This window comes from Trichomycterus rosablanca, chromosome 25 (assembly GCF_030014385.1).
Source record: "Trichomycterus rosablanca isolate fTriRos1 chromosome 25, fTriRos1.hap1, whole genome shotgun sequence".
In the NCBI taxonomy this organism is placed as follows: Eukaryota; Metazoa; Chordata; class Actinopteri; order Siluriformes; family Trichomycteridae; genus Trichomycterus; species Trichomycterus rosablanca.
In genome coordinates, this window is record NC_086012.1 from 10,599,863 (window position 1) to 10,627,110 (window position 27,248).

General features: G+C 40.0%; 1 protein-coding gene across 1 annotated transcript; it reads right to left on the reverse strand.

Moving 5' to 3' along the window:
- Window positions 1-1,360: 1,360 nt before the first annotated feature.
- LOC134302215 (zonadhesin) lies at window positions 1,361-27,235 on the reverse strand. The gene is made up of 20 exons (XM_062987250.1): window positions 27,195-27,235; window positions 27,066-27,106; window positions 22,894-23,138; window positions 21,954-22,035; window positions 20,143-20,525; window positions 18,110-18,659; window positions 17,657-17,853; window positions 16,967-17,341; window positions 13,162-13,448; window positions 11,786-12,051; window positions 10,379-10,459; window positions 10,155-10,292; window positions 9,813-10,069; window positions 8,478-8,631; window positions 7,109-7,246; window positions 6,773-7,029; window positions 6,022-6,106; window positions 3,763-4,692; window positions 3,401-3,657; window positions 1,361-1,483 (listed from the first exon to the last, which is right to left on the reverse strand). Exons 1-20 carry the CDS (start codon window positions 27,233-27,235, stop codon window positions 1,361-1,363), a joined length of 4,887 nt encoding a protein of 1,628 aa, XP_062843320.1.
- Between the last annotated feature and the right edge of the window lie 13 nt (window positions 27,236-27,248).

Sequence of the window (27,248 nt, forward strand, 5' to 3'; positions counted from 1 at the left end):
CTGTTCCTTTCAGCCATGACAAAATGTTAGATTTTTACACAGTGTTTAATTCTTTAGTAAGGGTTGTAAAGTATGTAAAAAATAATTTAAACATATTTTGTTGTGCTTCCCACCCCCATTTTCAGCTCATTATATGGACAAAATATTGTAAGCTGGTAACATTATGATTATTTTAAGAAAACAAAGTAATAAATAATAATAACAATAATAAAAACATTTAGTTAAAATGCAAATTAACGTTGCAATAACATATTTGTCATTATTAATGGGTTGCCATTTGTGTTACTACACACATCTGTATATATTTATATATAGTATATACAGTACAGTAAGCTCCACTTATCATATAGAAGCACTTTGTAGTTCTAAAATTACTGACTGTAGTCTATCTGTTTCTCTGCATGCTTTGTTACCCCCCTTTCATGCTGTTCTTCAATGGTCAGGACTCCCACAGGACCACCACAGAGCAAGTATTATTTAGGTGGTGGATCATTCTCAGCACTGCAGTGACACTGGCATGGTGGTGGTGTGTTAGTGTGTGTTGTGCTGGTATGAGTGGATCAGACACAGCAGTGCTGCTTGAGTTTTTAAATATCGTGTCCACTCACTGTCCACTCTATTAGACACTCCTACCTAGTTGGTCCACCTTGTAGATGTAAAGTCAGAGACGATCGCTCATCTATTGCTGCTGTTTGAGTCGGTCATCTTCAAGACCTTCATCAGTGGTCACAGGACGCTGCCCACAGGGCGCAGTTGGCTGTATGTTTTTGGTTGGTGGGCTATTCTCAGTCCAGCAGTGACAGTGAGGTGTTTAAAAAAACCCGGGAGCATTGCTGTGTCTTATCCACTCATACCAGCACAACACACACTAACACACCACCCAAATAATACTTGCTCTGTGGTGGTCCTGTGGGGGTCCTGACCATTGAAGAACAGCATGAAAGGGGGCTAACAAAGCATGCAGAGAAACAGATGGACTACAGTCAGTAATTGTAGAACTACAAAGTGCTCCTATATGGTCAGTGGAGATGATAAAATGGACACTGAGTGTAGAAACAAGAAGGTGGTTTTAATGTTATGGCTGATCATAATAAAATGACTATTGAAAATGATTGAAGGAACAAAATACCACTTTAATAGCATTAAAGAATAAAATGTTTATGGAATACATAAGTTACACATAACAGAATACATTTCCAAGCAGAGCAAAGACATCATTCAGCAAAAGAAAAATAAGTGTGCTTTTATTTTTGATATGTGTGCATAGTTAGATCTGAACAAATACCTCAGCAGTTAGCAAATGAGCAATAATGTTTAAGCAACTTTTGTTTTTTTTATTAAGCTCAAACCCCAGTTGTAATCAGTAGGGTCCAGATGTTCTCGTTGCTTGGTCGAGGCTTTTGCATGTTCCTCGGTGTAGAGATACGTCATCAAAAGCCACGTCAGACAAAGTGTTGTGGCCTCTCCGCCCTTCAAAGACGATCTGACGGCACAAAGAAAGCGTTATTGCCCGAGATGTTTACCAAAGAGTTCTTGGTTAACTAAATAAAAAGTACTAACTAACAGCTTTAGTTTGGCCGTTTCTTGACCCCCATTACTGGGTGGTAAAAACAAAATCCTAAATCATACAGGATCAATACAATCTCCATAGACAAACACTGGGAGTAGAATGGGCTGTACAGAACCTTGTTTAACTACCTAGTTCAGTTACAGTCACAGTATTTTTAATACCCATTAAGACTCTACATATACTATTTTTATATATACTATATTAAAATTTTTATTATTATTATTATTATTATTATTCTATGATGTATACCCAGCTATTCCTTTTCTTATTTGCATATATTTAAAGACCTATTACCATATATGTTTATAGCTATAATTATCAAATTAATCATAGATACATTTGTTGACTGATATTCTAGTTTTATTTATTTTTGCATAATGCATGATGCCTTGTACTAAACAATGACAAAAGTTGCATTTATCTGTCTATCTGTCTGTCAGGTCCACAATTTCGTCCATCCATCCATCCATCCATTTATTCTATCTCTGTTCATCTATCCATTTATGTATTTGTCCGTCCATACATCCATTTATCTGTCTGTTTATTCATCCATTAATCCATCCATCCATCCATCTCTCTGTCGGTCCATCTGTCCATCCATCCATCCATCCGTCCATCCATCCATTTATCTGTCTGTTGGTCTGTCTGTCCATCTATCCATCCATCCATCCATCCATCCATCCACCCATCCATCCATCCATCTCTCTGTTGGTCCATTCGTCCATCCGTCCATCCATCCATCCATCCATCCATCCATCTATCCATTAATCTCTTTGTCCGTCCATACATCCATTTATCTGTCTGTTTATTAATCCATTAATCCATCCATCCATCCATCCATCCATCCATCCATCTCTCTGTCGGTCTATCTATCCATCCATCCATCCATCCATCCATCCATCCATCCATCCATCCAATCAATCATCTATCTGTCTGTCTGTCTGTCCGTCCAGCCATCCGTCAGTTCGTCTGTCCATCCATCCATCCATCCATCCATTAATCCATTAATATATTTGTCCATCCATCCATCCATCCATCCATCCATCCATCCATCCATCCCTTACTCTGTCAGTCCGTCCGCCTGCCCGCTCTTCTGTCCGTCCCTCCATCCATCTATGTATCTAAAGCCAACCAGCTCTAGACTTCAATGCTGGGACGCAAAGTCTAAACCAATCCAAACAGGGTCTAAAATGTTAGGCTGTTTCACTTTAGGTTCTACTTGCTATCCATCCATCCATTCATCTATTTGTCCGTTCACATCCATTTATCTGTCCGTTGGTCCGTCCATCAATTTGTCCGTTTGTTCATCCGTCCATCCATCCATCTATTTGTCCATCCATACATTCATTTATCCATCCATCCATCCATCCATCTATCTTTCTATCTATCTATTCATCCATTTATTTATTCATCCATCCATCCATCTCACTGTCAGTCCGTCCGCCTGCCTGCTTGTTTGTCTGTCCATCTGTCCATCCATCCATCTATCTATCTAAAGCTAACCACTCTAGAGTTTAATCCAGGGACACAAGGTCTGAACCAATCAAAACAGGGTCTACAATGTTTGGCTGCTTTACTTTAAATTCTACTATGCTTTCATTCAGTTTAGGTCGTTGGTCTGTACAGGAAGTTTTTACCCAGTCTAAATTAATTAACACCTAGCTGATTAAAATCTCCTCTCAATACATGACACGTAAAGAAGGAGAAGTCAGGTAAGCTCTCAAATGTTAACGAACTAAAATATGCACAACTTAAATTCGTTTTTAATATTATATTGTAAAATTTCTATTATTATTATATAAAATTTAATTGGGCATTCATTTCACTGACCTGAAATTTATCATGAGGTGTGATGTCCACTTGAGCCTGAATCCAGCCATCTCCTTGGTTCTCTCTCCTTCTCCAGATCTCTTGACCTACGTTTCCGTGCACCAGGTAAACACTCAGTCCCATAGTCCAGCTGGATCTGTACATGTGGTACCAGAACTGCAGACACTGAGGCTGCACGTCAGAGCATTTCTCGCTAAGGAGACGTGCCGTGTCACCATGGGAGGTGTCGTCACCCTCGATGTAGAGGTAATGACCACCTGCAAAGAAAGACATGAACCCAGATGCTTATTTGGCTTTAATGATAAATGTGAATGTACTTGGTTAAGCAATGTGATCATTTAATTATAACTATGTAGGCTTACTTCCTGTTGTGTGATCAGAGGAGGGACCGGTCATTAACGTTGGGGTGGGGCCTTCGTTTCTCGTCCAGTCAAAAACATCAGTCAGTAATTGTGACCATGTGCACAGGTCGCTGTCAAAATTGCAGTCCATTCTGCATGTGGTTGAGAATGGAGATACGTCTGGTTCAAAAGATGCAACCGGGGTGGTTTGTACAGGTGGATGTGAAGTTGTTGTTGATGGGAATAGGTCACATTCTGGCATTGTAGTTGTGGGTGGTAGTGGAGTTGTAGTTGGATGTGTAGTCATAGTTGTAGGTGGCTGTGTAGTTGAAGTTGAAGGAACTGTGTCACATTCTGGTATTGTAGTTGGCTGTGGGGTTGTAGGTGGCTGTGTAGTTGATGTTGAAGGGACTGTGTCACATTCTGGCATTGTAGTTGGCTGTGGGGTTGTAGTTGTGGGTGGAGTTGTAGTTGTGGGTGGTAGTGAAGTTGTAGTTGGATGTGTAGTCATAGTTGTGGGTGGGTGTGTAGTTGTAGTTCCAGGGACTGTGTCACATTCTGGCATTGTAGTTGGCTGTGTAGTTGTAGGTGGCTGTGTAGTTGAAGTTGAAGGGACTGTGTCACATTCTGGCATTGTAGTTGTAGTTGGCTGTGTAGTTGTAGTTGTGGGTGGTAGTGGAGTTGTAGTTGGCTGTGGGGTTGTAGTTGGGTGTGTAGTCGTAGTTGTAGGTGGCTGTGTAGTTGTAGTTCCAGGGACTGTGTCACATTCTGGCATTGTAGTTGGCTGTGGGGTTGTAGTTGTGGGTGGTAGTGGAGTTGTAGTTGGATGTGTAGTCATAGTTGTAGGTGGTTGTGTAGTTGAAGTTGTGGGTGGGGTTGTAGTTGTGGGTGACTGTGAAGTTGTAGTTGACAACTCAGGTGTTGATGAACCAATCAAGTCCTTTATTAAATCTAAATAAAACAAACACCATTACTAATATTTTTAATAATAATAAAATTAGAAAAATGTGTCCCAATTCATCCTCCCTAACTTCCCACCAACCTCCTCTTCCCTATTACAAGACAGGGGTATATTTTGCATACTCAAAGCCAACTAAAGCCAACCACCACCAGTGTTCAAACATCAGCTAATGCTTTATCATTACACACATTAGCATGCAACACAGAACATTGTCAATGTAATTAATAGAAATGGTACCATTCCTCCTGTTCAAAAATCAAAACCAATGTTGCTCTTTTGGACTCCTGGGCATGATATGGCATAGCATGGGATTGATTTAGTGACTACCCAATAACAGGACAACGGGACTTTGTTTTTTGCTTGGTAGCCTTTTAAAGTTTATTTTGACTATTAGTATATGTATTATGTAGGGTTTTGGGGTGGTTGCTAGTCTGTGTCTGTCTATTGCCAGTCTGGGGGTGGTGCACGTGGCAGAGGAATTGTAGTGGTAAATTGTAAATTACTAAATAATAATAATAATAATAATAATAATAATAATAATAATAATAATAATAATTTGTTATAATTAATAGTCTATTATAAAAACAATGTATTATTTGTAATAATTATAATAATAAAAATAATATTAATAATAACAAAACGACAACAATAATAATAATACATTTTAAAATTCAATATTAATATTTACATTTATTATTATTATTATTTTTATTATAAAAAATAATAAATTGTTTTCATAATAGATTATTAATTATAACAAATTATTATTATTAATAATAATAATAATTTGTTATAATTAATAACCTTTTAAATTTTTTTTTATTATTTTTAATAATAATTATTATTTGTTATAGTTAATAATCTATTATAAAACAATTTATTATTTTTAATAATAATAATAATATTAAAAATAATAACAAAACAAAGACAACTATTATAATAATACATTTTAAAATTGTAATATTATTTAATATTTACATTTATTATTATTATTAGTATTAGTAGTAGTTTTATTATTATAAAAAATGAATTGTTTTTATAATAGATTATTAATTATAACAAATTATTATTATTATTAATTTGTTATAATCAATAATCTATTATAAAACAATGTATTATTTTTAATAATAATAACAAAACAACGACAACAACAATAATAACACATTTTAAAATGCAACTGTTTTTATAATAGATTATTAATTATAACAAATTCTTATTATTTAATTAATTAATAATACATTTTGAGATTTTACATTGTTGCACAAGTATACTATAAATGTGTAACCTGACAGTTAACCTTACGTAAAGGTGTAAAGTACCTGCACAGGTTCCTCTGTGTAAAGAGACGTCATCCAGAGCTACATCTGACTTCTCACTGTGGCCTCTGCGTCCTTCGAATAAAATCTAAAAAGAAAACAATTTAACAATTTTAAGTTTATGGGCTATTAAACGTGACTCTTTATTTATTGCATTTTCCTTTTCCTCTAAATCTGCTTATATTCCCCTCCTCAAATGTAGCTTCCTCTGCTATTGCAAACCCCTTCCCTGACCAAGGAAAGCCACAGACATGCACACTTCACCAGGCAGAGACGGCATCTCACGTAGAGCAGCATCGCGTGTGGTCACTCATCGCTCTCTTGAAACCAAACCATCCCTTGTTCAACAATGATGAACCCATTCTATCTCACTCCCATCAATTAACTGTGCCACTGTGGGCTCCCAGCCAGAGCCGGCATCTTACGGAGAGCAGCATCACGTACGGTCACTCATCGCTCTCTGTAAACCAGACCATCCCCTGTTTAGCAGTGATAAACCCATTCAACTTCTCTCCCTTAGATACAGCTAACTGTGCCAGTGTGGGCTCCCATCTCACAGAGAGCAGCATTGCGTAACAACAGTAACGCACCACTCTCTGGAAATCAACCAAACCTCCTTCAATAACAAAAATAACCCTGGGCATCTACACAGACATGTTATGCCTTGGGGGGTGGGCTGAATACCCACAATGGATTGGCCCTATCCAGGATATTCCTGCTTTGTGCCCAGTGTATAAAGCAGTACAACAAGTACCTGGAATTTCTCATGTGGAGTTATATCAACTAGAGCCTGATGCCACATGTTCCCTTGGTCCTCTCTCTTTCTCCAGATCTCTTGACCTACGTTTCCGTGTATCAGGTAGACACTAAGCCCCATGGTCCAGCTGGAGCCGTACATGTGGTACCAGAACTGCAGGCACTGAGGCTGCACGTTGGAGCATTGCTTACTCAGGAGACGTGCCGTGTCACCGTGAGAGGCGGTGTCGCCCTCGATGTAGAGGTAATGACCACCTGGTAAGGTACAGTGTATTTAAGAAAATATTCATATAAAATTGGTACATATGTCTTTAAAAAAATGTAAGATGCTAACTTCCTGTTGTGTGATCAGAAAAGGGACCGGTCATCGATGTAGGGGTGGAACCACTGTGTCTTGTCCAATCAAAAACGTCCGTCAATAACTGAGACCATGTGCAGAGGTCGGTGTCAAAATTGCAGTCGATTCCACACACTGTAAATAATAATAATAATTATTATCTTAATAAACATAATTGCACACAATTATGCTCAGGTGGTGCAACAGTAAAACACGTTAACACACCAGAGCTGACATCTCAATCTTGTCAGTTCGAATCTCAGCTCTGCTACCGGCAGGCTGGGCGCCTACATGAACGATGATTGGCTTGTACGATCGGCTTGTTGTTCAGGGTGGGTGTCGGAGGGGATTCCTTATAACCGATGTAATTCAGACCTCTGCTGGCTGATTGATGGAGCCGGCACAGAGACGGGGGATAATGTGTGATCATGGTGTGTCTCTCCGTACACAAAGCTGATCCACATATGAACCCGCCTCGTGCAGGTGAAATAATAAGCACACATTTACAAAATAACGGATTATATTCCTAATGGGACAACACACGGTTATAAATTTGATTGCATCTGGAAGAACATAAGCTAAGGTAAGCAGTGGTTATGATTTGTTATGCTTTGCCCCATTTCATGCTGTTCTTCAGAGCAGGTATTATTTGGGTGGTGGATCATTCTCAGGACTGCAGTGACACTGACATGGTGGTGGTGTGTTAGTGTGTGTTGTGCTGGTATGAGTGGATCAGACACAGCAATGCTGATGGAGTTTTTAAACACCGCCAACCAAAAATATCCAGCCAACGGTGCCCTATGGGCAGTGTTCTGTGACCACTGATAGAGGTCTCAAAGATGACCAACTCAAACAGCAGCAATAGATGAGTGATCGTCTCTGACTTTACAGCTACGAGGTGGACCAACTAGGTAGGAGTGTCTAATAGAGTGGACAGTGAGTGGACACAGTATTTAAAAACTCCAGCAGCGCTGCTGTGTCTGATCCACTCATACCAGCACAACACACACTAACACACCACCACCATGTCATTATCACTGCAGTGCTGAGAATGATCCACCACCTAAATAATACCTACTCTGTAGTGGTCCTGTGGGGGTCCTGACCATTGAAGAACAGGGTAAAAGGAGGCTAAAAAGGTATGTAGAGAAACAGATTGACTACAATCAGTAATTGTAGAACTATGCAGAAATGCTTCTATATGGTAAGTGGAGCTGATAAAATAGTGAGTGTAGAAACAAGGAGGTGGTTTTAATGTTATGGCTGATCAGTGTACATTGCCATGGTGCCACCTAATACTTGAAATGTATCCCCATGTAATGTGTTCTTTGTTTATTAATCACTGTGACTGTGTGTCTGTTGTTACCTGATGGTATAACAGGTGGGTATTTACTGGGCACTAACGGTACGTCATCATCTGGCTGTTCAGTAATATCTTCACATTTTCCATGTACTATTTTAACATCGTCCCATGCCACATCGGACTGAGCGCTCGAACCTCGAATGCCTTCCACGATAATCTGAAACAGTTCATGTAAATGATCATTTAAAATATTGTCCCAAAAATATATCGATAAAGTTCCACAATGGGTCTGCCGGAAAACATACTGAGCTGCCTTGCTGCCTACTGCCTACCTGGGTAGCTGCCTAAATAGAGAGGATTCTATCAAACATTGAACTTTAGAAGGCAGGTTATTTAGACCTACTACTTGGGCAGTGATTGTGTCATCGGCTGTCCCCACCTACCGTCGCAGTGTTAGCTTACTAAGCTAACAGAGTCAAACCAATCTGCTGAGGCGATACAACCCACTATCATACCAGCTAACTCACCCTTTGTGTACTGAAAACTGTTACATTGTCACTGGCAAGCTCAAAATTGCAAATAAATTAAAATAACTCCAACAAATTAGAATTTTTAGGGAGTACGTTGTGCCATGGTGTATGCTGGGATTGCCTTTTCTGGTGAGGAAGCACTCGGAGTTCCCTTGTTATTCAGTCAGAATAACGAGGCATCTCAGAATAAGGTAGGGTTAAGGTTAGGGTTAGGGTTAGGGTCAGTAGGCAGCATTTTAAGGCATCTAAGAATTTAGACAGCCTTCTTCTCGGGGGCGCATGTAGGATGACGTAAAACGCTATTAACATAAACAGCTCGCTAGGTTTTCATAGATACTGATGATCATATTTATTTATTTATTTTTTATATATATTTTCTTTATGCATTTTCTCCCTGTCCAATTGCGTCATGCTTCATCTCCACCAATGCCGATCCCTGCTCTGATTGAGGAGAACGAAGCTGACCCACGCCCCCTCCGACACGTGGGCAGCATGCCGTATGCATCTTATCACCTAAACTTTGAACGAGTGCAGTGCAGTGCAGCTGAGCCTTGTGTACGGAGAGACACACCCTGGGAGCACTCTTTCCTCATCTCTGTGCAGGCGCCATCAATCAGCCAACAGAGGTTGCAATTGCACCAGTCATGAGAGAGACACCCCATCCGGCTTAGTCCCGCCCATATCTGAACAACAGGACAATCGTTGTTCATGTGGCCACTCAGCCTTAGCCGGCAGGCAGAGCTGAGATTCGATACAATGTATTCGAGATCCAGCTCTGGTTCCAAGTGTGTGTTTTTATCGCTGCGCCACCTGAGCGGCCCCGATCATATTTATTTGAAATATATTGGCGTTATACCCAAAAACTTACCTGAAATTGTCCCCTTGGGTAGATTTCAATCTGGGCTAAATGCCAATGGTTGCCTTGATTATTGGTCCTCGACCAGATTTTGGTAGCGCGGTTGTCTTCTAGCTGGTAGACGTTAAGTCCCATGGCTGTTGCCCAGCCATACATGTGATACCAAAAGGTCATACACTGGGTGCCCACTGTATTGCATACTGGGCTTATTATGCGTGCAGAGTCACCACGGTAAACTCCGTCGCCCTCGATATACAAGTAAAAGCCACCTGTATGAGACGAGACATTAACCCGGAACACAACAACTGGTAGATGTTGAAATGGTTTAATAATTATTAATATTAATAAACTTACTTTCTGTTGTGTGGTCACTGGTTGGACCAGTGTACTCAGACGGTGTTGATCCAGACAGCCTTGTCCAGTTAAAGCTGTCCTGAATTAGCTGCTCCCATCCACATTCATTTTCATCAAAGTCGCAGGTCCATGAACAACCTGCATAATCCAGTTAATCAACATTTATTTGACATTCTTTATATTGCAGAGGAATTAATATCAAAGAGTCTAGATGTGTGGTTTACTTGTGCTGGGTGTTGAGTGGATGGGGATTGTTGGTGCTGGAGTGTCTGGGTGTGTTATTGGTGCTTTGGTGGGAAGAAGATCTACAGGATAAAAGAGTACAATCAGTATCAGACCGCTGCCGGAAACCCAGATCACGTCCAAAGAGGGTATATTTGTCCGACAAACGCTCCCTCTGACATGTGCGCAGTCCACCGACCCCTTCACCCTTATTCACCCATACTTTGGTGGATTTGCATGTGAGGCCAGTCCCGCACATGGAGAGTCACACACTGATCTCTACGTTCCACCACTTCTGTACAGGCACCCCACCCCCATTCACAAGTGTTAGATTTGCCACCCTAGTACCCCCATCTCTGTGCAGGCGCCATAGATCATAACAGTAATAATAATAATAATAATAGCAATATTAATAATAGTAATATTAATAATAGTAATAATAAAGTAGTAGTAGTAGTAATAATAATAATAATAATAATAATAATAATAATAACATAAATATTAATAATAATAGTAATAATAATAATAATAATAGTAATAATAACAATATTAATAATAATAGTAATAATAATAATTATAGTAATAATAACAATATTAATAATAATAGCAATAATAATAATAGTAATAATAATAATAATAACAATATTAATAATAGTAATGCTACTACTACTACTACTACTACTACTACTAATAATAATAATAATAATAGTAATAATAATAATAATTATTATTATTATAATAGTAATAATTATAATAGTAATAATAATAATAGTAATAATAATAATAATAATAATAGTAATAGTAATAGTAATAATAATAATTAATAATAATAATAATAGTAATAGTAATAATAATAATAATAATAATTATGATAGTAATAATAATAATAATAACAATAACAATAACAATAACAATAATAATAATAATAATAATAATAATAATAATTGTAATATTAATAATAATAATAATAATAATAATTGCAATATTAATAATAATAATAATAATAATAATAAGAAGAAGAAGAAGAAGAAGAAGAAAGAACTGTGTTAATGCTAATTTAGGCAGATTTATTTACCTCCAGTGGATTCTACAAAGAGCAAAAGTTATTTCAGAGTGTCAATTCTACACTATATGGACAAAAGTATGGGGACAACACTTAATTCTAATTACTTTATGTGCGAGGTCAATAAAGACTTAAAGAAAAGCTTGGTTTAAAGAAACTCCAGTGGCCAGAACAAAGCCCTGATTTCATTCCCACTGAACAGCTTTAGAAAGAACCAGAACATCAATTGAAGCTTCCTCAACCAACATCATTGCCAAGTAATGGCCACAAATTCACACAGACATGCTTCACAGTCTTGTGAGAAGCCTTCTCAGAGTAGTGGGTGTCCACAAGATCTACCACTCACCACAGATGGTATCCTTCCTCCAGTCTCCCAAATCCACCTCGGCCACCTCACACGCCGCCACGTAATTCTCCAGAGAAGTGCACAGCTCAACTTGATTCCCCTCTGAGGTACAGTAGTCCTGAACACAGCTGTTCACGAAGATTTGAGGGGGAACGAACCAGTGGCATGCTTTAAAGGCATCCTCGAACAGCTTGCTGCACTCCTCAAATCCGTCGCTGTCTAACTCAGGTGGGCAAGGAGGCAGTTCGGGGGATCCATCGCTACAGCTGGAGTCAAAATGAAAACTGAGTCATTTTGGAATTTTAAACCCACATTACATAAATCGTCTTTGCAGCTGTTCTGTTAGTTTTCTTGTTAGGGAAAGTAATAAACTACAGTTGTGAGTACGTTTGCTCATATAGGAGATTGTGTGTGTGCAAGCATGTAGTTGGTAAGGGTGTGAATACCTTTGCTCAGATAGGAGATTGTGGGTAAGCATGTTTTGGTGGGGGGGTGTGAATACTTTTGCTCAGATAGGAGATTGTGTGTGTGCAAGCATGTAGTTGGTAGGGGTGTAGGGGGCATTGAACATTTCAAACTGTCTTTAGGTGGTGACTCTGTGTGAGTGCAAGCATGTAGTTGGTAGGGGTGTAGGGGGTCATTTAAGATTCCAAACTGTCCTTAAGTGGTGACTGTGTGTGAGTGCAAGCATGTAGTTATAAATACTGTCAATACTTTTGCTCAGACAGGTGACTGTATGTGTGCAAGCATGTAGTTGGTTAGGGGTGTGAATACTTTCGCTCGTATAGGAGATTGTGTGTGTGCAAGCATGTAGTTGGTAAGGGGTGTGAATACTTTTGCTCAGATAGGGGATCGTGTGTGTGCAACCATGTAGTTGGTAGGGGTGTCGGGGGTCATTAAAGATTCCAAACTGTCCTTAGATAGGAGATTGTTTTGGTGGGAGTGTGAATACTTTTGCTTAGGCAGTTGACTGTGTGTGTGTGTGTGTGTTTGTGTGTGTGATTGTGTGTGCAAGCATGTAGTTGGTAGGGGTGTAGGGGGTCATTGAACATTCCAAACTGTGCTTAGGTGGTGACTGTGTGTGAGTGCAAGCATGTAGTTGGTGGGGGTGTGAATACTTTTGCTCAGACAGGTGACTGTATGTGTGCAAGCATGTGGTTGGTGGGGGGGGGGGGTGAATACTTATGCTCAGATAGGGGATTGTGTGTGTGCAAGCATGTAGTTGGTAGGGGTGTAGGGGGTCACTGAAGATTCCAAACTGTCCTTAGGTGGTGACAGTGTGTGAGTGCAAGCATGTAGTTGGTAAGGGGTGTGAATACTTTTGCTCAGACAGGTGACTGTATGTATGCAAGCATGTTGTTGGTAGGAGTGCTCACCGCCAGTCTGGATCATGTGTATTCCAACTGCTAGCAAATTCATAAGAGTGTGGAACCAAAGCGCCATCAGGCGTCAAAAAGTCATCGAACTGACTTCCAGAGTACGTCCCACAGAGGCCGCAAACCTTTCCCTCGTGCCTTTCATCCACTTGCACAAAAAGTCGATTGTTTCCATTAAACAGCAGGCGCAGCCCAACATCTGTCAACACCTGCAGGTATGGACCTGCCAGCGACACGTTGACTTGGGTGTTGTGTGAATAAGGAAGCTTGATTTCACGTCCGTTTACCTGCAAAAAATCAGGTGAGCCTTATGATTACATTTCCAGACATCCCAAGTCTCCCGTAAGTTCCGGGAGTCTCCCGCATATACATAGCGGCTCCCTGATGCCCGCAAGTCAGATAAAATCTCCCGGAATCTAGAACGAGCGGCCAAGAGCGCGCGCGCGCAGGCGACACATACTTTTTTCCCCGATCGCGTATTTAATCAGTTATCTGATATACAATCTAGCGCACTATGTAGGGAACATAAGTCAATTGTCTAATATACTGTCTAGTGCACTATGTAGGGAACATAATTAATTATGTAATACACTATCTAGTGCACTATGTAAGGACCACAAATCATCATCTAGTTATACTTTCTAGTGCACTATGTAGTGAACATGAATGCGTTATCTAATACACTATCTAGTGCACTGTGTAGGGAACATAAACCAGTTGTCTAATTCACTACCTAGTGCACTATGTAGGGAACATAAATCCGTTAACCATTACGCTACCTAAAGCATTATGTAAGAAACATAAGTCTATTATCTAGTACACTATCTAGTGCACTAAGTAAGGAACATAAATTATTTTCTAATAAATTCATATCTAAAATACTATCTAGTGTACTATGTAAGGAAAATAAATTCTTTTCTAATATACAATCTAGTGCACTATGTAGGGAACATAATTCTATTATCTTTCACACTATCTGGGGGATCGGGGTCCGGGTCCGGGGTACCTCCCTGAAATGAGTTTTTGCAACTTGGGATGTCTGCATTTTCACAGTTGTTATATACATCAGCCATAACATTAAAACCACCTCCTTGTGGTTCTACACTTTGTAGTTCTACAATTACCGACTGTTGTCCATCTGTTTTTCTGCATGCTTTGTTAGCCCCCTTTCATGCTGTTCTTCAATAGTCAGGACTCTTTAGGTGGTGGATCATTCTCAGCACTGACACTGACACTGACATGGTGGTGGTGTGTTAGTGTGTGTTGTGCTGGTATGAGTGGATCAGACACAGCAATGCTGCTGGACTGAGAATAGTCCACCAACCAAAAATATTCAGCGAACAGTGCCACATGGGCAGCGTCCTGTGACCACTGATGAAGGTCTAGAAGATGACCAACTCAAACAGCAGCAATAGATGAGCGATCGTCTCTGACTTTACATCTACAAGGTGGACCAACTAGGTAGGAGTGTCTAATAGAGTGGACAGTGAGTGGACACGATATTTAAAAACTCCAGCAGCGCTGCTGTGTCTGATCCACTCATACGAGCACAATACACACTAACACACCACCACAATGTCGGTGTCACTGCAGTGCTGAGAATGATCCACCACCTAAATAATACCTGCTCTGTGGTGGTCCTGTAGGGGTCCTGACCATTGAAGAACAGGGTGAAAGCAGGCTTAAAAGGTATGTACAGAAACCGATGGACTACAGTCAGTAATTATAGAACTACAAAGTGCTTCTATATGGTAAGTGGAGCTGATAAAATGGACAGTGAGTGTAGAAACAAGGAGGTGGTTTTAATGTTATGGCTGATCAATGTAGTTTGTCTTGAGATTATTTGCATGAAAACTGATGTAAACAAGACATAAATAGGATGGCTAAAAAATGAACTCGGTAATTAGAGGGAGTGTCCACATACATTTGGCCATGTAATGCACTTCCAGTACATGTATTTGCTTTTACTTTATACAATTACGTTTTTTTCGCCCTGTATCACGTGGGCATGTAATAGAAACAGACTGTAATGCTGTGACCGGCCGCTAGATGTCAGGCTTGTCTAAGTTGATTGCATCACCTGAACACGCCGGTTATCTCACCTGCTACTGGTAAGAGCGTTTCTGTACTACTTAAAACTTGTGTTTTTAAGTATTGATAACTGATAATTTGCTGTTTTTACTTTCATGTTTCAAATGTTTATTAAATTTAGTGTGTTTTTCTTGGTCTAAGTAATATGTTTATTAAATTTAGTGTGTTTGACTTGGTCTAAGTAAGATGTTTATTAAATTTAGTGTGTTTGACTTGGTCTAAGTAATATGTTTATTAAATTTAGTGTGTTTGACTTGGTCTAAGTAAGATGTTTATTAAATTTAGTGTGTTTATCTTGGTCTAAGTAAGATGTTTATTAAATTTAGTGTGTATCTTGGTCTAAGTAAGATGTTTATTAAATTTAGTGTGTTTATCTTGGTCTAAGTAAGATGTTTATTAAATTTAGTGTGTTTATCTTGGTCTAAGTAAGATGTTTATTAAATTTAGTGTGTGTAACTTGGTCTAAGTAAGATGTTTATTAAATTTAGTGTGTTTATCTTGGTCTAAGTAAGATGTTTATTAAATTTAGTGTGTTTATCTTGGTCTAAGTAAGATGTTTATTAAATTTAGTGTGTTTATCTTGGTCTAAGTAAGATGTTTATTAAATTTAGTGTGTGTAACTTGGTCTAAGTAAGATGTTTATTAAATTTAGTGTGTTTATCTTGGTCTAAGTAAGATGTTTATTAAATTTAGTGTGTTTATCTTGGTCTAAGTAAGATGTTTATTAAATTTAGTGTGTTTATTTTGGTCTAAGTAAGATGTTTATTAAATTTAGTGTGTTTGACTTGATCTAAGTAAGATGTTTATTAAATTTAGTGTGTTTGACTTGATCTAAGTAAGATGTTTATTAAATTTAGTGTGTTTATCTTGGTCTAAGTAAGATGTTTATTAAATTTAGTGTGTTTATCTTGATCTAAGTAAGATGTTTATTAAATTTAGTGTGTTTGACTTGATCTAAGTAAGATGTTTATTAAATTTAGTGTGTTTATCTTGGTCTAAGTAAGATGTTTATTAAATTTAGTGTGTTTATCTTGGTCTAAGTAAGATGTTTATTAAATTTAGTGTGTATCTTGGTCTAAGTAAGATGTTTATTAAATTTAGTGTGTATCTTGGTCTAAGTAAGATGTTCATTATATTTAGTGTTGGTCTAAGTAAAATGTTTATTAAATTAAGTGTGTTTGACTTGGTCTAAGTAAAATGTTTATTACATTTAGTGTGTTTTTCTTGGTCTAAGTAAGATTTTTATTAAATTTAGTGTGTTTGACTTGGTCTAAGTAAGATGTTTATTAAATTTAGTGTGTTTATCTTGGTCTAAGTAAGATGTTTATTAAATTTGGTGTTTTTGGTTTGGTCTTTGTACAATGTTTACTAAATTTGGTCAGTAAATATATAATTGTCACACGTAACTAATGTTAACACATGCTGACACTAGTGACTTTTGTTGTTCACGAGTAATTTTTTTGTGAGTCATGAGTCGAGTCAGAGCCATTTGAAATGAGTCAGAGTCGAGTCTGAAGTGGCTGTGTGTGCCTCTCCTCTATTAGCTTTGTTTATAAGGAACTCAAACCCAATAGTGTCTTGCTAAATGACATGGTGGATGAAACCTTCAAAAGTCACTCAGGTAGACTGATGCGTTGATAAAAATGATCAAAATCTAATAATAACACAAGTACTGAAAAGAAATGCGTTCATTCTATGTAGAGCAGATACTTACATAAGCCAGTCTGTTTTTCTTAACGACGAGATGAAATCCGTCCACGTGAAGAGCCACCGAGTTCAGATACGAAGAGTCGCTCCATCCCTCGTTCCGAGCCGTTATTGTAAACAGGGCTTTGCTTGCACCGCACGTTTTGGCGATGGTGTAGTTGCAGGTTCCTCGGAACGAGTAGGCCTTGCCGTCGAACGTGATGTAGTGGGGGTCACCGTAGACGCTGCAGGTCACTGGGCTGGAGGGGAAGCAACCCATGACCCCATGCTGGACCTTGCAGACCTCATGGGCAGGGCAGGAAGAAGCTGAACATTGAAGTTTGCCTTTGCCTTGACACGTGCACAACCTCTCGCAGTCAGGCTCCATGAATGACTCTCCTCTCTGAAAGGGAGGACAAATTAAATGGTTTGCCGTCGTGGGTCAATTCGAATTGTAATTGTTAAGTTCGGTGTGCACAGAGCAACCAGTTTTAAAAATGTCTCGACTTCATAGAGCATTTGCTCTTTGGCGACTGTCCACTTAGCCAACAACGTTTTAGCCTGAACAGATGCCGTTATCCTTTATTTTTCCCCATATTACAGGATGACGTTTGGTGTGATTTGACTCCCTAGCAAATAATTTAGCCAAACAGAATACATTGTGTTTACATAAACAAGGTCTACAGCGACAGTGACCATTAATAAGTTCAGTTTATACCTCATAATGCTGTCCGTCTACCCAGCATCCACAATCCGTTGCAGGTACGCACTCCTCTCTGCTAAGCAGAAAACCCTCATCACACTGGCATCTCTCTTCGCACCTCCCACAATCCTCTGGGGCATCCAGGCTGGAGCAAGTACCAGAGCAATCACTTGAGCAGGCATTAAAGTGGCTGTTGGGCCCACAGGCCAGAGCTGGAATAGAAACATTGCCGACCAATAAATGTTAGTTTTACAGGTTTGCTCGGGACGTTGGCGTAATTGTGTGTGACCTGGGTCAGGGAATTGTCCAGTCTTGTTTAGAAATGCTGGCATGGCATGGCATGACATCAATGGGAAATGATTAAGCAAGTAAAATGAATTGTAGCTTCATTTTGTGGGGCCAAGCAAACCCCACCCAGCCCTAGTTATGTGTTACATCAAGGAGCAATAAAAACACTGTAAGACTTACGGCACTTGGTCACGTTCCTCCAGTTGACCACAGAATTCCCAGCATCACCGCAGGCCCTTGCAAAATCCTCCAGGAAGTCACAGAAGGTCTTCCGATCTCCTCCAGTTATACACATATCGAACACACAACTCTTGAAGAAGGCCGACGTATCGATGGCAGAACACCCGGAGAACGGGCCGTCGCGGGACAGCACGGCCCCGCAGTACGTCTTGCCCGCATATTTCTGCTTTTCCGTTTCGGAGCACGTACCGGACATGGTGGACTCCACACATTGAGACTTGGCACTATTCCCCGTCTGGCCCAGATCACGGTCATACCTAGCCAGCGAGATGCCTGGCATCTCGGTTTTATCATCCATCATAAAGCTGCCACACATGCCGCACAGTCTGTTGGAGTACCGGTCGGGTACGGTTACTTGAAGGGCGCCGGATCTGTCATAGTAGACGAGGAGATTGAAACGTGTCCGAAGAACCACGGTGTTGCCTTCTGAGGTTATTTTTATTTTGTCTCCATCGATACTCAGGGGAAGATTCTTCCAGATTCCGTTTATCTGAAAGAGGAAAAAAATGTAAATTTAATGGAAATTAAATAAAAATTCTATATCTTATTTTAATTATTATTTAATATTTGCTGTATGGTCAAATATACCATATGTGGACATCTCTTATTAAAATAGGTCGGGCACTGGGGTCGTACAAGTTGGGCTGGGTTACGATTAACAACCTGAGGCTAGCACACCAGAGCTGGGATCTCAAATACATCGTATCGAGTCTCAGCTCTGCCTGACGGCTTGGCTGAGCAGCCACATGAACAACGATTGGTCTGTTGTTCATATAGGGGTGGGGCATTAAGCAGGATAGGGACTCTCTCATGACTGATGCAATTGCGACCTCTGCTGTCCTGTTGATGGTGCCTGGACAGGAGCGGGGAAGGAGTGCGTTGAGCAGGGTGTGTCTCTCCGTACACAGAGCTGATCTGCAGCTGATCTCTTCTAGTGTAGGTGACAAAATGCATATAGCTGCTGCCCATGTGTCGGAGGGGGTGTGGGTTAGCTTTGTTCTCCTCAATCAGAGCCGGGGCCGGCATTAGTGGAGAGGAAGCATGATGCAATCTGCCAGCAGAGGTCGAAGTTGAACGACTTGACGAATTGACCACTACAGTCATGGGGGAAAAATCATATGGGCACTTTTAAATCAACTGGTGAGCCTTTATTTCAAATTATTATTGAAATAAAAAATGGTAACTGACGGCCGGGCGCCTGCTGCAATTACGACCTCTGCTGGCAGATCAGTGGTGCCTGCACAATGAGACTGGGAATAATGGAGATCAGTGAAGAACGAAGCTAACCCACATCCCCTTCGACACGTGGGCAGCAGCCGTATGCATCTTTTCACCTGCAACAGGCGAATGCTAATGCGGATCAGCCCTGTGTATGGAGAGACACACCCTGATCGACGTACTCCTGTCCCTGTGCAGGTGGCATCAATCAGCCAGCAGAGGTCGTAGTTGCATCAGTTATGAGGAGACCCTATTCGGCTTAGTACTACCCCACCCCTATATGAACAACAGGCCAATGGTTGTTCATGTGGCCGCCCAGCCCAGCCGTATGGCAGAGCTTAGATTCGATACGATGTATTCAAGATCCCAGTTCTGGTGTGCTAGCATGTGTTCGATTAGACTAATCTTATTAAGGATCAATGCTGGCCCCATGAGATTACCTTTACCCCGGCATTCAAGACCAACCTTTTTATAGACTATTATATTTATATTAAATAATTAATTTTGGGCTCTCTGAGACTAGATACTAGACACTGAGACTAGGCTCTTCATGCACAGTATTTCTCACTTAGTTGTAGCCTAGCAGGTCCTGGACAAGTAATCAAAAGGACACTTGTTCAAGCCCTATCACTGGCAGGTTGTCACTGTTGGGCCAATTGCTTAGACAAAATACTGTCGCAGTGCTGCGAGTCCCTTTGGGAAAAGTCGGCCAAATGCCAAAAATGTAAATTCGGAAACACAGCAATTCCACTCACCAGGGCCCCTTTTTTGTTTTTCCTCAGCAGAGTCACCGTCAGACCCTCTAGGTACACGTTCACCCGCTTGATCGGGAAAACCGACGAACTGCCCCTCTGCTCATTTTGCACCTCCACTTCGAATTCCGGCAGTGCCTCGGTCCCGGTGCAAACCTTCGTCAGTACATGAGTACAGTGACCCACGAAACGGGACTTGACCCCATCAAAGGTAGTGTATTGTAGGTCACTGGTCACGCTGCAGGTGCCAGAGACGGACGAATCTCTGGATGAAACGGGTCTCTTAGTCTCGCAGACGGTCTGGGCACAGGCGAGCTGCCTGTCCGTACAGATACATGCGGTGGATTCGTCCGTATAGAACTGGGTGCCAGACTGGCACTGGTTTTCTGTGGAGGAATTCACAATGTTAGTGTTTAGCTTAGTTTACAAATACACCCCAAATCAGAAAAATTTGGGACAGCATGCACATCATAAACACATTACATTTACTTTGACTTTTATTTAATTCCTCTATTTTAGGCCTGCAACACATTTCAAAAAAAGTTGGGACAGTAAAGCATTTACCACTTTGTAATGTTGCCATTCCTTTTCACCACACTTAAAAGACGTTTTGGCAAAATTATCCACACATTCTCTATTGGGGACAGGTCAGTACTGCAGGCAGGCCAGTTCAGTACCCGTACCCTCTTCTTCCCTCTGCAGCCATGCCTTTGTAATGTGTGCAGCAGGTGGTTTTGCATTTTCTTGATGACGTCTTGAAGGCAGCACATGTTGCTCTAAGATCTCAATGTACTTTTCTGCATTAATGCTGCATCACAGAAGTGTAAATGACCTTTGCCAAGGGCACTGACACACCCACATACCATGACACACCCTGACTTTTGGACTTGTCCCTGATAGCAGTCTGGATGGTCCTTTTTATCTTTGGTCCAGAGCACACGGCGTCCATTTGTTTCCAAAACCTGGAATGCTGATTCATCTGACCACAATACATGTTTCCACTGTGTGATGGTCCATCCTAGATGCCTCCGAGCCCAGAGAAGTCGACGCCGCTTCTGCTTCTTTTTTGCACAGTAAAGTTTGAAGTGGCATTTGTGCATCTAACTCTACAGATAACTCTAACAATACATTGTAGTGCTTAACAAAAGGTTTGCCAAAGTAATCCCTCACCCATGTGGTTATATCAGCTATTGTTGAGTGGCGGTTCTTGATGCAGTGCTGTCTGAGGGATGGAAGATCACGGGCGTTCAGATTAAACTTGCACCCTTGGCCTTTACACACTGAAATTCCTCCCGATTCCTTGAATGGTTTAATGATATTATGCACTGTAGAGGGAGAAATATGCAAATCCCTTCCAATCTTTCTTTGAGGTACGTTGTTTTTAAACATTTCGATAATTTTATCAAGCATTTGTTGACAAACTGGAGAACTTCTGATCATCTTTGCTCATCAAAGACTCAGCCTTTCCTGGATGCTGCTTTTGTACCAAACCATGATTACAATCATCTGTTTGGAATCACATCATTATTTAGTTTTTTAACTTTGTTACTAGCCCTTAAGTCCCAACTTTTTTTTGGAATGTGTTGCAGGCCTGAAATGCAGGAATGGAGGTATATTAACTGTATAGAACTGTTAGTGACCAAATCCCAGGCTTGAATTCAGACCCCAAGACACAGGTCGCTATTATTGCATGATGTAAAATGTGCATCAGATTAGGATTTGTTCTTTCATCATACATACTTGTGTAATACAAAACGTGTACTTTATAATATTTGCAAACTGTGCATTATGGAATAGAGGTGCTGACCACTCACCACACTGTCCTCTCCTTACTCCAATCCTATCAAAGACTATTTCTTTTTCTCCCTCCTGTCTCTGCCAGAGCTCAAAAGTAATCTGCTGGGAAAAGAAAGGTTACAGAAGTGTACATTAATTTTATTCTAAATGTTGTAGTGTTGTATGTAAATACAGTGGTACCTTAAAACTCAACGTCAATTGGTTCTGGGAGTGGCATCGAGTTTAAAAGACGTTGAGTTTAAAGGTATTTTTTTTACCATAAGGATGTATGATAAACCTGTTAATGCGTTCCATGGTCCCGTGGAACTGCATATATTTTAGGCTAATGTAAAGTGGGGTTGATTTTGACACTTATACACTGAAAATAACACAAATAAAATATAAAAACACGGAAATACAATTGAAAAACAGTTAAAAATCAATACAAATACAATTAAACCTGCTCTTAACCTTAACTTCTTTATTGTTTCCTTATGCTTGTTAATTAGTGGCAAGAACTTATGAGCAGTAATAATTAAGAGAGGTTTTTTTAGACTCTCGGAAAAGCTGATTCTCATAATTTCTCAGAACCTCGAGCTGTAACACAAGTTTAAAAGTGAAACAGTGAGGGCGGAAAATCCAGCTAAACACAGATACATGTGGAGCTTCCAGAGTAAATTTGACGGTTATTCCACACAAATGCAGATTCATCGTGTATTCACACTGATGACGTTTTACCGCACCGCTCAAGCCAAGCGCTGAGCAAAGCGGCAGTCGAACACACGTTGAGTTTAAGGGAAACGTTGAGTTTAAGGGTACAAATTTCTCGACGAAGGGTGTTGAATCTGAAGATTCTGAGTTTGGAGGATGTCGAGTTACAAGGTACCACTGTATAGGAATCTTTCTTATCTTTATCGATGAAGGTGAATTTGATATGATATTTGCAATCATGAGGGTAAAACGAGTCGGTTACTATACCTGCGTACCACTCTGCTCCGTGAAGCGCAGTGGAATATACACCTGTCTCCACACGTCGCCCTTAACGTGCAGAGAGCTCCAGATTTGTGTTTCTAGAGCATCCCTGATCAGGACTCTCATTTCTGAGCTGTCATCTCCTGGTTTGTAGTACCAGAACTCCAGGCACGAGTCTTCAGAGAGATCCAGAAACACTCTCTGTAGCTGAGCATGTGGGCTCTCGGGAAACTTCGAGAGATAGAAGTCGCCTGGGGTGTGTGGAAGACGGCAAAAGAAATTACTATGCAACATCAGATATGTTGAGAGGAAGGCTGGTGCTCTATTTGTAGTCCTTTGCTTTCTATTTTACCATGAGCATGCACTATTTAACAGACTTACTCACTCTTTGCATGTTTTACATTGTTTCTACACTCACTGTCCATTTTATCAGCTCCATTTACCATATAGAAGCACTTTGTAGTTCTACAATTACTGACTGTAGTCCATCTCTTTCTCTACATACCTTTTTAGCCTGCTTTCACCCTGTTCTTCAATGGTCAGGACTCCTACAGGACCACCACAGAGTAGGTATTATTTAGGTGGTGGATGATTCTCAGCACTACAGTAACACAGACATGGTGATGGTGTGTTAGTGTGTGTTGTGCTGGTATGAGTGGATCAGATACAGCAGCGCTGCTGGAGTTTTTAAATACCGTGTCCACTCACTGTCCGCTCTGTTAGACACTCCTACCTAGTTGGTCCACCTTGTAGATGTAAAGTCAGGGATGATCGCTCAGCTGTTGCTGCTGTTTGAGTTGGTCATCTGTTAGATCTTCATCAGTGGTCACAGGACGCTGTTGGCTGGATATTTTTGGTTGGTGGACTATTCTCCGTCCAGCAGGGACAGTGAGGTGTTTAAAAACTCCAGCAGCACTGCTGTGTTTTATCCACTCATACCAGCACAACGCACACTAACACACCATCACCATGTCAGTGTCACTGCAGTGCTGAGAATGATCCACCACCCAAGTAATACCTGCTCTGTAGTGGTCCTGGGAGAGTCCTGACCATCGAAGAACAGCATGAAAGGGGGCTAACAAAGCATGCAGAGAAACAGATGGACTACAGTCAGTAATTGTAGAACTACAAAGTGCTTTTATATGGTAAGTGGAGATGATAAAATAAACAGTGAGTGTAGAAACAAGGAGGTGGTTTTAATGTTATGGCTGATCAGTGTACATAGCAGCAGATACCTTTCTATTTGCTCATAGCAACAAAAGTTAACTGCTAATAAAACGATTTTACAACATCACTGTTCTAACCTTTAAAAAATGTAAATAACACAATCTGAGGTAGGCTTCGTTTCAAAGTAACTAAATTGAATACAAAATAGTAGATTCAAAAACAAAATGAACATTTACCAGGGTGTCCTTCGCTTCTGATCAGACCTGCTGCATTCCAGTCACAGAATGGAGATAGATCGCTGTTGAAGTCACACTTCGATATATAGTCTTGGAAAAAAAAAAAAGAATAAGAGGAAAACATTGATAGTGGACAAAAACATACCTGAATTTTCCAAGACTATTTTACAAACTACAAAAAAGAGGCTTTTCCTTTGATTGCAGACAGTTTGAACCTGAGATATTTCATGTTTTGTCTGCTCAACTTCATTTCATTTATTAATTTACATCCATTCCTCTATTTCAGACCCACAACACATTCCAAAAAAAGCTGAAACACTAAATCACTTGGTATCCTCGGTGCCAAAGCGTCTTTTAAGTGTGGTGAAAAGGAACGGTGTGTGGTGAAAAGTGGTAAATGCTTTACAGTCCCAACTTTTTTTGGAATGTGTTGCCGGCCAGAAATGCAGGAATTGATGTTTATTAATAAATGAAATGAAGTTGAGCAGATAAAACATGAAATATCTCAGGTTCATCCTGTCTGCAATCAAATAAAAGTTAAAGTAAATGTAAGAAACTCTGTGTTTTTTTTTATTATTATTATTTGCATTTTCCGTGCAGTCCCAACTTTTTCTGATTTGGGGTTGTACAAAATTTAATTAACAATATATTAGACTGCATGTAAAAAGATGTGTTTCTATACAATAAAAAAAAAAAAAAACTAATGATAACAATGATAACTATATATCATATAATAATAATAATGATAATGATAATGATAATGATGATAATAATAATAATAATAATAATAATAATAATAATGATAAATAATAATGTTAATAGTAATAATAATAATAATAATAATAATAATGATTAATAATAATAAAATAATAATAATAATTGTTTTTTTGCAGTGAGAACATAAGCAATTTGGTAACTACAAAATTTAATAAAGACTGGATTATTAGTCTGCATGTAAAGAAATGTGTGAAGTATCTCAGACATTAAATAATAATAATAATAATAATAATAATAACAATAATAATAATAATCTAATAACAGCAAAATAATAATTACATATAAACTTTTTTACTAAACAGGAAAAGACTGAACACAATATATTGTTTGTATGCAGTGAGAACATGAACAAAGTATGTATATACAGTGTATCACAAAAGTGAGTACACCCCTCACATTTCTGCAAATATTTTATTATATCTTTTCATGGGACAACACTATAGAAATGAAACTTGGATATAACTTAGAGTAGTCAGTGTACAGCTTGTATAGCAGTGTAGATTTACTGTCTTCTGAAAATAACTCAACACACAGCCATTAATGTCTAAATGGCTGGCAACATAAGTGAGTACACCCCACAGTGAACATGTCCAAATTGTGCCTAAAGTGTCAATATTTTGTGTGACCACCATTATTATCACTGCCTTAACCCTCCTGGGCATGGAATTCACCAGAGCTGCACAGGTTGCTACTGGAATCCTCTTCCACTCCTCCATGATGACATCACGGAGCTGGTGGATGTTAGACACCTTAAACTCCTCCAACTTCCACTTGAGGATGCGCCACAGGTGCTCAATTGGGTTTAGTCCATCACCTTTACCTTCAGCTTCCTCAGCAAGGCAGTTGTCATCTTGGAGGTTGTGTTTGGGGTCGTTATCCTGTTGGAAAACTGCCATGAGGCCCAGTTTTCGAAGGGAGGGGATCATGCTCTGTTTCAGAATGTCACAGTACATGTTGGAATTCATGTTTCCCTCAATGAACTGCAGCTCCCCAGTGCCAGCAACACTCATGCAGCCCAAGACCATGATGCTACCACCACCATGCTTGACTGTAGGCAAGATACAGTTGTCTTGGTACTTCTCACCAGGGCGCCGCCACACATGCTGGACACCATTTGAGCCAAACAAGTTTATCTTGGTCTCGTCAGACCACAGGGCATTCCAGTAATCCATGTTCTTGGACTGCTTGTCTTCAGCAAACTGTTTGCTGGCTTTCTTGTGCGTCAGCTTCCTTCTGGGATGACGACCATGCAGACCGAGTTGATGCAGTGTGTGGCGTATGGTCTGAGCACTGACAGGCTGACCTCCCACGTCTTCAACCTCTGCAGCAATGCTGGCAGCACTCATGTGTCTATTTTTTAAAGCCAACCTCTGGATATGACGCCGAACACGTGGACTCGACTTCTTTGGTCGACCCTGGCGAAGCCTGTTCCGAGTGGAACCTGTCCTGGAAAACCGCTGTATGACCTTGGCCACCATGCTGTAGCTCAGTTTCAGGGTGTTAGCAATCTTCTTATAGCCCAGGCCATCTTTGTGGAGAGCAACAATTATATTTCTCACATCCTCAGAGAGTTCTTTGCCATGAGGTGCCATGTTGAATATCCAGTGGCCAGTATGAGAGAATTGTACCCAAAACACCAAATTTAACAGCCCTGCTCCCCATTTACACCTGGGACCTTGACACATGACACCAGGGAGGGACAACAACACATTTGGGCACAATTTGGACATGTTCACTGTGGGGTGTACTCACTTATGTTGCCAGCTATTTAGACATTAATGGCTGTGTGTTGAGTTATTTTCAGAAGACAGTAAATCTACACTGCTATACAAGCTGTACACTGACTACTCTAAGTTATATCCAAGTTTCATGTCTATAGTGTTGTCCCATGAAAAGATATAATGAAATATTTGCAGAAATGTGAGGGGTGTACTCATTCTCGTGATACACTGTATATAAATATATATAAATAAATAATAAATTGGTTTAAATTCTTACCTGCATTTGATTTCCAGTCAGGAAGAGTGATAGAGGGGTTACTGTGATAATACAGTAAAAATACAGAACAAATTATCAACTTTATTTAGAAATGCCACATAAATATCTGCATATTTATAACAAACATACCTTGAGGACACTCCCGTGTTTAACCCACACAGGCTGAACATTATGAATAACCAC

Coding starts and splice junctions, on each gene's coding strand:
- LOC134302215 (XM_062987250.1), bottom strand. CDS start 27,235: ATGTTCAGCCTGTGTGGGTTAAACACGGGAGTGTCCTCAAG. Junction 12,052..13,161: donor ACACATGATCCAGACTGGCG/GTGAGCACTCCT, acceptor TTTTGACTCCAG/CTGTAGCGATGGATCCCCCG. Junction 7,247..8,477: donor CCCACCTGTTATACCATCAG/GTAACAACAGAC, acceptor TATTATTTACAG/TGTGTGGAATCGACTGCAAT.